At 36.1% G+C, this 13,915-nt stretch overlaps 1 protein-coding gene across 2 annotated transcripts in view; it reads left to right on the forward strand.

Moving 5' to 3' along the window:
* Positions 1–13,915, forward strand: part of CD2AP (CD2 associated protein) — a 139,380-nt gene that overhangs the window by 82,696 nt on the left and 42,769 nt on the right. For both annotated transcript variants that reach the window (XM_087438688.1, XM_087438689.1), the window contains exons 6-9: positions 8,891–9,078; positions 11,535–11,613; positions 12,001–12,095; positions 13,488–13,592. In XM_087438688.1, coding sequence (XP_087294814.1) covers positions 8,891–9,078; positions 11,535–11,613; positions 12,001–12,095; positions 13,488–13,592 — 467 coding nt within the window. The remainder of the gene's footprint in view (positions 1–8,890; positions 9,079–11,534; positions 11,614–12,000; positions 12,096–13,487; positions 13,593–13,915) is intronic.

A 13,915-nucleotide genomic window follows, 5' to 3' on the forward strand; every position in this document is an offset into this window, starting at 1 on the left:
TTTGTCACTGACTAAAATGTGCAGAATCTGTTTTCTTTTACCACCTCCCCTGCTGCTACCCTGGTGTTTATCTTTTGCTGTATAATTGCAATAGCCTATTTGCCATTATCTCCCTACTGAATGTTAAAGTGCTCATGCTCCAGCAGCAACACATTTTATTTAGAGTAAAAACCAAAGTCTTTTTAAATTGACTATAAAGCCCTCCATAATCCTGCACCCCCATATGCCTCCCCTCACCTCTCTGACTTCATTTCCTACTTATTTCTCTACTTTGTTCACATTGGTCTCCCTACTGTTTTTTAAAGATGTCAGGAACATTCCTGTCTCACAACCTTTCTACTTGGTGTATACCTTTGCTTGGAATGTTCTTCTTTGATATGTCCTTACAGCTTTCCGTCTGATTTCAGAATTCTGCTCAGAAGTCACTTTTTCAGTGAGGCCTTTCCTGACAGCTTTATATAAATCAGCAGAAAGCGCCTATCCCCCACTCTTTAATTCCCTTATTTTCTTTGATGCATTTGTTATTCCTTATTTATATTTTTACTATCTGTCTACCCCTGCGTTAGAATATATATTTTGTTTTTTTCACTGCCGTATACCCAGTTTCTAGAACAGTGGCACATTGATGCTCAATGAGTGAATGAAGAGTGTTTTGTACAGGTGTATGGAGAACTTTTCAAACACTTTATCACATTAAATCCTCATAACTTTGGAGGAGGTTAGTGTCATCCACATTTTAAAGGTGAAGAAGTTGTAGCTCTGAGATGATTTAACCACTGAGTGGTAAAATCACAATTAGAATTCTGTTCTTATCTTTTTACCTTACCCTGCTGTTTAGTATATGGGAGTGTGGATATTAAGTAATTCTCACTATTTTAGCCCATTTGTTTGCCTGTTGTCTTCTTCTAAGTTTAACTTTTAATCATGCCTATAAAACTGTTGTTTCGTGTAGTTTCAGCCCTGTGAGAGTTATAAGCAGTTATATGTGGGATGGTGGCGTTTCCCATGGAGTCAGTGCATTCCCAAATTTGAAATTTAAAAGTCTAAATATAAATACTACTATGTAGTTAATTCAACATTCATGTATTTGTTCAATCAGTATATTGAGTGCTTATTGTTGAGCATATTGTGCAAGGTTCTGGGAATACAGCGGTGAGCAGCATAGGCATGATTCTTCCCCTTATTTGAAGCTTTTGGTCCATTGGGAAAGAAAAGACCTAAACAAGTGATTATAATTCAACATGAGAAATATTTGTGACAGGAAAGTTCAGGGTCCTATAGATGTATGTAAGAGGGCTAACCCAGACTGGGAGGATATGAGAGAATGTGCCCCGGAGGGAGTTACAGATTGAGATCCCAGAATGGATAGGAAATCCCTAGGCAAGTTGGTGGCAAAGGGTGAAGAAAGAGCATAGCAATTTCAAGATCCTGAAAGAGATTCAATTTACAGGGATTGTAGAGCGTATAGTTGGATATGATAAGTATTGAAGCTGCAGAAATTTTTGGGTCAGTTTTAAGAAGGCGTTACAGAAATGCTAATCAAGTCACAGTGAAGCCTTAGAGGGGAGTGAAATGATCAGATTGTTTTTTAGATACAGTCGTGTGCTGCAGTGACACATGACCTGTGCAACTCAATGATGGACTGCAAATATGACGGTGATCCCATAAGATTAGTACCATATGTACACTCTATGATGTTCACACCACTACAAAATCACCTAATGACACATTTGTCAGAACATATCCCCATTGTTAAGTGACTAATGACTGTAGATTGGTTTGGTTGCAGTGTACAGAGTGAATTGTAGTTTCGAGAGTGGATTGGAGAAGAGTAAGAGTGGGATAGTGAGATCAGTTGAGAATGTTTTGATAATTTGGGTAGAAGTAGTATTAGCCTAAACTAGAGGAATGATCATGGGAATGGAAAAACATGGGTAGAATAGGAGGTAAATAGGTGGTATAAAGAACTGCACCTTGTGATGATGGGATATGGGGAATGACTGAGAAAGAAGAGTCAATGGCTACGAGGTTTTTGGTTCAATAAGATGGGTAGATGGAGATGTCATTTGCAGAGAAGAGCAAAAGGAGAAGATGATGAATTCACTTTTGGAGATGTTGAGTTTGAGTCCTGTAGGGGTGTGAGGGCATCCAAGTGAAGGTATTTGGTAGTCAGTTGTATAGATGTGTCTCAAACCTTAGAAGAAAAATTTGGGTGGATGTCCAAAATTAGGACTTCACAGAACTTTGTATGGTATAAGAAACCGTGAAGTTAGATGAGATCACCTGGGGAGAATGTCTAGAGTGAAAAAAGAAAAGAATCTGGGACAGAATCCTATGTAGCAACATTTGTGGTATGGGCCGAGATAAAAAAGTATCTAAAAAGAAGACCAAGAAGACACAGAGATAGAGCCAGGAGGAAACCTATGAGTGTGTGGTAGTCAAGGGAAGAGAGTGTCTCAAGGAGGGCATGGACAGTAGCAGACGTTGCTGTGAGGTTAAGTAAGATAAGAAATAAAATGAAATTCTGGAGTTAGGAATGAAGAGATGATTAATGACCTGGACAAAAGCAGTAAAGAGAGATGATTGGGGCAGAAGCTAAATTGAGGAGGCAGTGGAGAGAGTAAGTATAAAGCAGTGCAACAGTTGAGGACAACGTATATTCAAGAATGTTTTTGTTCTTAAGAAAAAAGTCTTGATCATTTTTAAGTGCTAATGGCAAAGGTAGAGAGGGTGAAGTTGAAAACGCAAATTCAGAAGAATGGGGTTTATCAGCAAAACAGGATTTACCCAGAAGGTGGGGGGAATGAGATTTACTTATAGGTATCATGATGAATCTAAACTGATTGGAGATACATCAGATTTAGTGCTGGGAAGCTGAGGGAATGATATCTGACTTATGATTTCTTCTATAAAAAGGAGAGATACTAAGAATGAGGTACAAAGTGGAGAGGTCAGAATTTTGAGGAGACTAAAAAGGTCCCAGCAGGCGTTGTTAAATGTTTTGAGCCATGCATCCCTCTGGGCTTTACTTGGCTACTAGAGGGATACATGGCACAAAATGTTAAGAAACCTTGATGGATTGTTCTTCAGGGGTTCTGTCTCTTATGGGTGGAAAGAGTTCATTCTCTTAGGAGGAGTCAGCAGAACTTTCATTTGATTATTTAGTTTCTGGAAAAGAAGATAGTGCTTATTGCTAGTGTGGCACAGGATCCTTGTGGAATGGTGGTGTACGCTCCATTCCAAAGGTGGTAGGTAGAAATTTGGTCATCTGCAGCCTAGACTCTAAGAGTTAAGGTGGTGCACAATTTGCTTTGATGTCTGTGGTCCCAGATTAGCGTTCAACTTGAACTCCTCCTCCAGGTGAGCAGCTTGCAAGGAAGATTGTTCTGGGGCTTTGATGCTTTTACTGATAATATGTCAAGAATCTTTATAAGTTACTATTAAAGCCAGACACTCTTTCTAAAGATTCTTTTTAGAAACTAAGGAATACAGATTTTAAGTCTAGTTAACACACACACAACATTTTCTTAGGAAATGTAGGATTATTTTAAAAATCTTTGAATAATGGTGAAAGATGTTCTTCTCTAGAATAAAAAGTGGGGGAATTTCTGTCAGCAACTTTAGCAGATTCCTAGTCCTTCTACTTGTGGTTTACATGTTTTAACTTAATGAAAGATACTCTACATTAGTTCTCCATTCACTTTAATAGTGAACTTGGTTTGCTTTCATTAAATGCTTTGTATTTTCATCAAGTTTCTACTTTGTATTATTTTTCTTTAGCACACAGTGCAGCTCACATAAAGGCTCTTGTTTGTTTGTTTGTTTTTTTAACAAGTAATTGTATTTTAGGACTCATGGTTGTTTCAAGTCATTTTATATGCAGATGCAAGCCATCATGTAGCTTTTGTTGTGGGGGGAAGGGAGAGTTTTAGGCTTAATAGGAAGAGTTGCTGTTATGTTTTATGACTGACAGTGCCGTACACAGAATACAGATATAATTTTCTACAAGCTTAGCAATTCAAGGACAATCTGATGGGTAAAGCATATGGACATAAAAATATTAGAAATACCATGTAGGTAAGATTTCTGTTTTGTCTGATTATGAGACAACCTGTTTGCCCTTTCTTCCCCTTTGTCCCCTTCTCCTCCTCTGTCCTCTCCCCCTTCCTCCTCCCCTCCTTTCTTCCTTCTAGTGGCTAAGACATTTTTCCCCTTTTATTTTTTTTTGCTCCTTCTGTGTGATCATGCTCTCTTACTTGAATGGAGTGATCATGCTCTCTTACTTGAATGGAGCTCAATAGTACATCTTTAAACTCGTTAAAAATAGTAGGCACTGAGCCAGGCACTGTTTTAAGCACTTTACAGGAATCAGTTAATTTAGTCATCATAGCAATCCTATAAAGTATCCCTTTTACAGGTGAAGAAACTGGGCACATACAGCAGAGGGGGTGAGATATGAATCAAGAGGGTTAGACTCTAGAGTTTGTGTTTTACCACTACACTATGCTGCTTTCCAGCCATTGATTTAATAGCAACATTACAATTTTAAATGAGCCAAAAGTAATCAGCCTATCTATTAGTACTAGATATTTTTATTATCTAGACATTTATTTTAATGATAAATGTTTTCATGACTCTAGTAAAGTTTATAGTCACTAACTAAAAGAAAATTTTTATTTTATGGCTGTAATCAAATACTCAAACTGAAAATTGCACCTTAGAATCATCTGCTGAAGTCACCTTTGTCAGTCTGGCTTATTAATACCATAGATTATTTCACTTTAAAAGGCCTCTCAGGTAAGTACCTCATATACTCTGTGCCTGAATATGACAGTCTGGTTATCGAAGCTATATGTTACAATATATAGACTACACTTCTAGCAATGAGGGAGCAAGACAATGTGGAATTACCTTCCCATCATACAAACTGGAACGTTGAATAAAATAGGAAACAAATATTTTCAGACGATAGACAGCACAGGACTGAGATTCTTGAGAAAAAGAGGAAAGGAACAAGGAAACCCTATTATTGCCCTGAATTTCTGCCAAGAGGTAATTTCTGGACTACAGTGCAGGAAGGGAGATCCTCAGCAGAAGGTTGTCAATTTTGTTGAGTTGAGGAGTTGGAGATCTGAGTTCAAGGAAGCCAAGGTAGTTAGAATTTGTGGAGCTAATATCTGGAGAGAGAGAGATGTAGAGAAGAGCTCCAGAAATGTGTTAGGGGATTGCCTTGAGTGTTTGGCTGAAAACCAATCTGTGAATGCATAGAGTAAAACCCCACAAGGTTAGACATGAACAGTTTGTGTAGAAAGCAGTTACTGGGGATTAACATGAATAATTCCTGGTGTTTACACAGGTCAAGAATTGTTTGAATTCTCTCCATCAAGATTTGAGAGACTTCATTGAATACATGGCAATTCAGTAGAAGGGTGAAGTGGGACTACATTGGCCTTAGGATGGAGACTACTCTAGTTCTACCCTGAAAGAGCTTCACACTAATATGCAAGTAACTTACCTGTTGGCTAGAAAAAAGTCAGCACTCGTTAAAGCAGGGTTTCTCAGCCTTGTCACTGATGATGTTTGGGCTGGATAACTGTTTGCTTTGGGAGGCTATCTGGTGCTTATAGAATTTTACAGATATCCCTGATCTCTACACACTAGACGTCAGTAGCACTCTTCAGTTGTGATAACCAAAAGTGTCTTCAACATTGCTAATTGTCCTTTGGGGGGCAAAATCATCTCAGATTGAGAATCACTGGTTTTTAAAGGATTAGACAAAATCTAGCACTCAACAACATCAAATAAAATAAATTACTAGCTGTATATCAAGAAGTAGGAAAATGTGGCCCATAATCGGTAAGAAAAATTAATTACTAGAGAACCAGAAATGATGGAATGAGCAGACAAGGATGTTAAAGTAGCTGTAATAAAAGTGCTCAATATGCTCAAAGATACAATGGAAAATGTGACCATAATGAGGAGTGAAATAGAAGTTATTAAAAAAAGAGAACAAAATGGAACTACTAGAGATGAAAAACCACAATATCAGAAGTGAATTCCTTCGTGTGAAATTTTAACAGTAGACTAGACAATTGAAGAAAAGATCATTGAACTTGAAAATGTGGTGCTAGAATCTATCCAGAATGAAGCACAAAGAGCATAAAGACAAAAAATTTCAGCAACTTGAGATACTTTTAAATGGTCTAACATATGTGTGGCTAGAGTCTCAGAAGGAGATGAGAGAGGGCAGACAGAAAAAATATATGAAGAAAGAATGCTAAAAACTTTCCAAATTTGATGCAAACTGTAAATCCACACATCAAATCCAACAAAATATGTAGAGGTTAATACATTATGACTATATATATATATAATGTTTATCTCATGCATTCAAAAGTTAATATAACCTACCATATTAACAGTTTAAAGGAGAAAAACCACATGGTCATCTCAATAGAGGCATAAAGAGAATTTTAGATATTCAACATTTACTTATGATAAAAACTCCATAATAGCAACAGAAAGGAACTTTCTAAATTGGTTAAAGCTCATTTATGAAAAACCTGGTTAATGGTAGATAGTGATATATCTGTACAATGGAATACCAATCAGCAATAAAAAGGAATAGAGTACAGATGCATGGAACAGCATGCTTAGCAAAAGAAGCAGACAAAAGACTTATGTGCTATATGATTAAATTTATTTGAAACTCTAAAAAGGATAGCATGAAGATCTGGGCTGACTATATCTCGATTGTTGTGCTTACATGGTGCATACATTTGTCAAAAATTATTGGAATTTACATTTAAAATGGGTTCATTTTATTGTACGTAAACATTCTCTCAATAAAGTTGATTTACAGATATACTACAAAAAGTATATGTGGCTTAGGCTAATATTGAAAGTGGTTAGAGTAGATCACTGTACTTGTTAGCATTACATTTCTTTTCTTTCTTTCTTTCTTCTTTTTTTTTTTTTTGTGAGGAAGATCAGCCTCGAGCTAACATCCATGTCAATCCTCCTCTTTTTGCCGGGGAAGACTGGCCCTGAGCTAACACCTGTGCCCATCTTCCTCCACTTTGTGTGGGACGCCGCCACAGCACGGCCTGACAAGCAGTGCGTCGGTGCGCGCCCGGGATCCGAACCCAGGCCACCAGCAGCAGAGCACGCGCACTTAACGGCTACGCCGCGGGGCCGGCCCAGCATTACATTTCTTAAGTTCATAAAAGTTGTTTCTGTTAACTATTTCTCACATATTTTCAGATGTGTAATTGGAGGCTTTTGTTGTTTGAGACATTATATTAAACTGTTTTAAGACTGGTTTTGGGGTCATCTAGAATTCAGTTCAAATGTTGGCTTTGTTACTAGCTGTATGGCGTTAGGAAAGTTTTTAACATCTCTTTGCCCAGTTTACTTATTTTCAAAATGAGGAGTAATAGTGCTTAATGTTAAGCCTGTGGGTGGTTATGTAAATTAGATATCATTCATGTACAGTGCTTAGCAAGTGCCTGGCACAGATTAAACCCTGAATAAATGGTAGCTACCATTTTTATTATTACCCCTATTGTTACTCTTATTGTTAAACTTGAACAGACTCGTTTAGTGCAATGACTGATAATCATGTACTTTACCCCACCTCTCACCCCCCATTCTGAAATACTTCTGGAATTTTCTTGGATACTTTACTCTAGAACTTTGTTTCTTAGATTATAAGGCCCTTTGAGAATCTAAGAGCTGTGTTTCTTTTACCTAGGAAAATGAACTGAAAAAATACCCACATAGTTTTCCATGGGGCTGTTCATGGACTCATTGAAGCCTATAAATAAAAACTTACGCAGCAAGAATGTAGAAACAACTTTCTTACCCATATAACGTTAAACTGTCTTTAAAATTTTTTTAGGGCCAGCCCCCAATGGCCTAGTTGTTAAGTAATGGCGCACTTTGCTTCAGCGGCCTGGGTTTGGTTCCCGGGCGCAGATCTACACCACTTGTCTGTCAGTGGCCATGTTGTGGCGGCGGCTCACATACAAAGAGGAAGATGGGCAGCATCATGTTAGCTCAGGGCAAATCTTCCTCAGCAAGAAGAAAAAAAAATTTTATTATTACAATTTAAATTTTCATTGACTGCTTCAAATTTAGACTTACATTACTTCATCCCTGAATTAAAATCACAGGTCTTGAACTGTTGACTTTTTTTTTTTTTTTTTTTGGTGAGGAGATCAGCCCTGTGCTAACATCCACCAATCCTCCTCTTTTTTTGCTGAGGAAGACGGCCCTGGGCTAACATCCGTGCCCACCCTCCTCCACTTTATATGGGACGCCACCACAGCATGGCTTGCCAAAGCAGTGCGTCGGTGCGCGCCCGGGATCCGAACCAGCGAACCCCGGGCCGCCGCAGCGGAGCGCGTGCACCCAACCGCTTGCGCCACCGGGCCGGCCCTGAACTGTTGACTTTTTGAAATAATATTTGCTAATATTGCCAGTTTTTATATTCATAAACTCACTCTCACTTTGATCAGATTGAATCATATAACTTTTAAAACTGATTAACTATCTCTTCAATGTTTCAGTCTTATATTACGTCATCGCTGTCCAAGAACTGTAAGTTTTGACGTGCTCTTAAGGACGTTGTATAGTATTATTTCCTGCATTTATTAATTAGCATATTACTAATTAAAAATACCTAAAATTGTTATTGTTTTACACAGCATCCAAAAAAATTAGTATAAAACGCGTCTTATTCTTTTGGATATTTTAGTACTCAGTCATTTAATTATTTTTATTCTACCATTTTTTATTAGGAGGTATATAATGTAAACACTATGGAAGAAGAATGTCAAGATCTTTGTGATTCTCCGTGTTATTCATCAAAAACAAATTATTCTTTCAGAAACTGTTTTGACTGGCCCTACCTCACCTTTACCCTCTCCGGGGAATGGGAGTGAAGCCGCACCTGGATCAGTTACACAGCCGAAGAAAATTCGAGGAATTGGATTTGGAGATATTTTTAAAGAAGGCTCTGTGAAACTTAGGACAAGAGCATCCAGTAGTGAAACAGAAGAGAAGAAACCAGAAAAGGTGGTAATGATGAACTTTACTTAATCTAACTCCGCCTATTCTCTCATTAAGCATTTTTTAAATGTAAAAGTCAGTTTGCAACTCTTATAACATTTCCTTTTTTGAGATCACAAATAATTGGTTATAAGTGAGAAGACTATGAGAAACTTTTCAAGTTTATAGTGATTACTTTCGTGTTTATATTTGATTCTTATAAAATTAGAATGTTTTTTGGTAAATTTAATGCAAACTTTTCTTAGTGGAAGTTTTAGAGTTTTTAGTTATCATACTGTAAAAATAGAAAAGGCAAGTTTTGTTGTTTTTTGCGTTTTAAAGCTAAAATTACCTATTTTTTTCTTTTAATTTGAAGTAGGCTTAAAGTGGGCCGTTTTAAAATGGATTCACAATGAGATAGTGCAGCTGTTAAGTTCACAACTTAATAGTTATTTAGGCAGTGCTTAACTTTTCTTTGAATTGTCAGCGATGGTGAAATCTACTCATCTCTCTCTCTAAATGTATGGAGAACTTTATTTTTTATTAGCATTTCACAGGCATTGTGAAATAAATCAAAGTGAATGTACCATAAATTATAAGATTTAATAAGATATTTTAAAATAAATCCTTAAATTTCTACTTTGGAAGAAAAATATCTGCAGTCTTTTTTTTTTTTTTTTTAAAGATTTTATTTATTTATTTTTTTTCCCCCAAAGCCCCAGTAGATAGTTGTACGTCATAGCTGCACATCCTTCTAGTTGCTGTATGTGGGACGCGGCCTCAGCATGGCCGGAGAAGCGGTGCATCGGTGCGCGCCCAGGATCCGAACCTGGGCCGCCAGCAGCGGAGCGCGCGCACTTAACCGCTAAGCCACGGGGCCGGCCCTGCAGTCTTTAAAACATTTATTTCAAAGCTGTTCCTAATGTTAACACCTTGGAGATCCAGATTGAGAACTGACTTCAGATAGGAGGATTTTCCCTTGACTTGTCGGGTGTTGTTTCCCTTCTAGTTCTCATTTGTATGTCTGTGTTTAACTCTTAAGAGTTTAAGGTATTTCTGTATTTACTTGCCTAGTTTAGCTGCATTTCACTGATAAGACTGTATTTTAGTTGGTGAAATATATTCTGAAGTTTTCTCTTAAAGTGGTTAGTTTCAACATTTTTTTCTTTCCTGGCTTACTATGTATTTTGTCATGTAATAATGATTTGGGTTCAGAAAGAGAACTTGTACTTTCTACCCTACCCTCTCCTAGCTCTGAGACTGTCCAGCATTAAGATTATGGGGCCTAATTGATTCTTGATTTTAAAGGTAAAGATTGGAACTCTTGTCGTTTTGGGAATGGTGCTGTGTAGCCATGTAACAGCTAGGAATGTTGGAGAAGCAATGTCTACTTTATGAGGGACATTAGACTAGATGATTTGGGGCCCCTTTCCAACCCTAAAGCTTATGATTATTTGAATAACTTTACTTGATTAATGATTACACTAGAAATCTTTCAATTGCCATTTATAATGCCCACAACTCAAGAGTTGTTATTAATGAGAATAGTCTCAGGGTCACCCTATATGATGGCCCTGTGAGGCTTGCTTTGATCTTTGATACAGGAATTGATAAAGTAGGGAGCATATTTGCTATGTTTGTAGGTGACACTAGATTGGAAGACATGGTAGTTAGAATTGGGAGAGATTGAAGTGAGTATCTTAAAAGATAAACAGAATACACAGTAATAGGTAAGTTAGAGGTATGTTCGTATTTTTAATGAAATCTAAGGTTAAATGTAGTGTTATTTCTGGGGAGAGAACTCAAGGAAACACTAATATAAGATGGTGAACGACTTACTATAGTCAAGTACAATGGAAAATTATCTACTAGACTATAGTAATAAAAGTTGTAACATTACCTAAATGTTTTCATTCAGATAGCAGCAATGAAGTATAAAGTCTTTCTTTTCTTTTCTGTCTCATTGTAAGGCAGTTTAAGAGCCCATTTTCTGGAGTCAGACTTTCTATCTTCAAATCTGGGTTCCACTACTGAATTACTGTTATTGTGGACAGGTTACTTAACTGCATCCTAATCTATAAAAAGAGTGAATGATAGTGCCTACTTGATACAGATTATTCTGAGGAGGATTAAGTTATAATGTATGTAAAGTGCTTAGCTCAGGGATTGGTACATAGTAAATTTTCAAATGCTATTATTATTATTTATTTTAAAGGTCCTAAAATTAAATCACAATACTATATTAGTATCAGAGTATGTTTATTATCTTCAAGATAGGGAGTTTTAAAAATTAGAAATTTTGAGCTATTATTTGTGTAGCTTTTGAAATCTTCATCTTTTTCATTGCAGAGTTTTCAGGCACATTACTGACCTGGTTATAAGTACCATTAGGGAAAGCTGGATAACTGTAAATAGAAATTTTGTTCAACAGTATTATCTTTATTCTGACTTAAAATAGTTGATGCCATGCTTTTCTATTCTAGCTCTTAAACATACAGTCACTAGGATCCAAAACTCAGAGTGTGGAGATAACAAAAACAGACACTGAAGGTAAAATTAAAGGTAAGTTTTTGAATAAAATTTCGTATTGGGAATGAAGCGTGCTCAAATATATTATTAGATTTGTTGAAGATATTTGTTACACTGTACTACTTGATCAGAGTATTAAATCCTACCAGATGTAAGCACCATGAGGTCAAGAATTTTAGTATGCTTTATGATGTACCCCCCTATAGTTTGAACTGTAACTAGAACATAGTAGGCACTTATAACTGTTTGAATGAATGATTAATGAAATTGTTACTTAATTCAACATATAGTATTGGCCAAAATTACTAAATTCATCTTTAATAGCTTCTGGTATACATTTCTTACAAAATAGAGGCTTAATAAGTATTTGTTGAAAGAATCAATTTATGTAAGCTACATTATTTACATTCTTTATTTTAGCTAAGGAATATTATAGAACATTATTTGCCTATGAAGGTACTAATGAAGATGAACTTACTTTTAAAGAGGGAGAGATAATCCATTTGATAAGTAAGGTAAGATATTTCTCAGTTTTTCGGTGAATCATTTAATTTCTCCATAGAAATATTTTTCAATATTCTTACATTCCCCCTAGAATGTAAGCTCTAGAAGAGCTGGGACTTTGTCTAATCTGTTTCTTTCTGTGTCCTGAGAACCTGGCATATGGTAAGTGCTCAGAAAGTTCTGTTTCTTTTTTTCAAGCAAACTTTTATTGTCTGTCTGTTTATAGTTAATTGATATATTGGGAATTATTTTTACCATCATGTTGTATTTTTTTCTCTAACCTCCAGCCCCGCCCTGCCGGTTTCTGTTCTCACTTCCTATTCCATCTCTTTCCATTTTTTTCCCGTCTAATGTTTGTTATATTGTTTGTAATATAAAAAGAAAAAGAAGAAAAGTAGGGAAACAACTTATATAAATGGTTATGAAACTTTGTATTGTGGAAAATGATGCAGCTATTTCAAAGAGTGAGGTAGTTTTACAACTTGGAATGAATAAAGGCAAAAGAAAAAGAAAACCCAGTAGTATTGGGTTGTGGGCAGAATCCTGTAATAACTATTTGTAATTTTTATGTGTAAAGGAAAGGTATAAATATTTGTTTTTGCTATAACACTATAAAATAGTTTTTGAAATTTTTCCTGTTATTTTAGATTGACTTTATCAGACAGTTTAGTGTATGTAATTTTTAATATTCATACAGTTTGGACTGATAACACCTGATTTCTCATGAAAGGGTGGTATTTGCAAGGAATTGTAGAAGATCCTGTTAATTTCTAAAACAAATGAATAATGTGATTAACTTTTAGTATATAAAGTGTTGAGAAGAATGTTAAGTAAGATACGGTTTGGAAGTTCACATTCTCTCTCACTTCCTTTCTTTTTTCCTTTCTCCTCTCTCTCTCTGAGAACCTTTTATCCTTGCAAACTGAATTTTAAAATTATTTGACATATTTAAAAAAATTAAACCCGGGGCCAGCCTGGTGGCGTAGTGGTTAAGATCTCATGCTCCATTTCAGTGGCCCTGGGTTTCGCTGGTTTGGATCCGGAGCACTGACCTACACACCGCTTATCAAGCCATGCTGTGGCGGCGTCCCACTTAGAAAATAGAGGAAGATTGGCACAGATGTTAGCTCAGCGACAATCTTCCTCAAGCAAAAAGGGGAAGATTGGCAACAGTTATTAGCTCAGGGCCAATCTTGCTCACCAAAAAGAAAAAAAAAAAATTAAACCCAATTTTATAACTACTGCTAGAGGTAATCTGTGGGGAATATTTTCTTTTAGGAGGATCTCATGATTTTTTAGGTCTTTTTGTTGTTGTTATAAAAATAATGGAATTCATTTTGTTGTAAACTTTTTCCTTATTTAAAGATAACCCCTATTATTTAATTATTCTTTTTGTATTTTAGGAAACTGGAGAAACTGGCTGGTGGAAGGGTGAACTTAATGGTAAAGAAGGAGTATTTCCAGATAATTTTGCTGTTCAGATAAATGAACTGCATAAGGACTTTCCGGTAAGCTTTTATTTTTCAATGATGATAATAATAATTTAAAGAACCTTTTGCCAGTATTTCTTAAAGAACAGGTTTTTTGCGTTGTTACTGGATAATTTTGTGAGGGGGTTTCAGATTTATATACTCAGGTAAAAGTTAAACTTGAATTATAGTAAAAGAAAACAATATTTCCATTCTGTGCTTTATTCCTAGTTTTCTTTCCTCCCTGACTATATTGAAAAGTAATCTTAGACTTCATTACTTTATTATAATTAAAAGAAAAAAAGGCTGGCCATACTAGTTATACAAATTAGCAGTTGCCTGGAAGAAATTATATTTTTCTT

Source organism: Ceratotherium simum, chromosome 13, assembly GCF_057802395.1.
Source record: "Ceratotherium simum simum isolate JZ-2026a chromosome 13, ASM5780239v1, whole genome shotgun sequence".
NCBI classification, from domain to species: domain Eukaryota; kingdom Metazoa; phylum Chordata; class Mammalia; order Perissodactyla; family Rhinocerotidae; genus Ceratotherium; species Ceratotherium simum.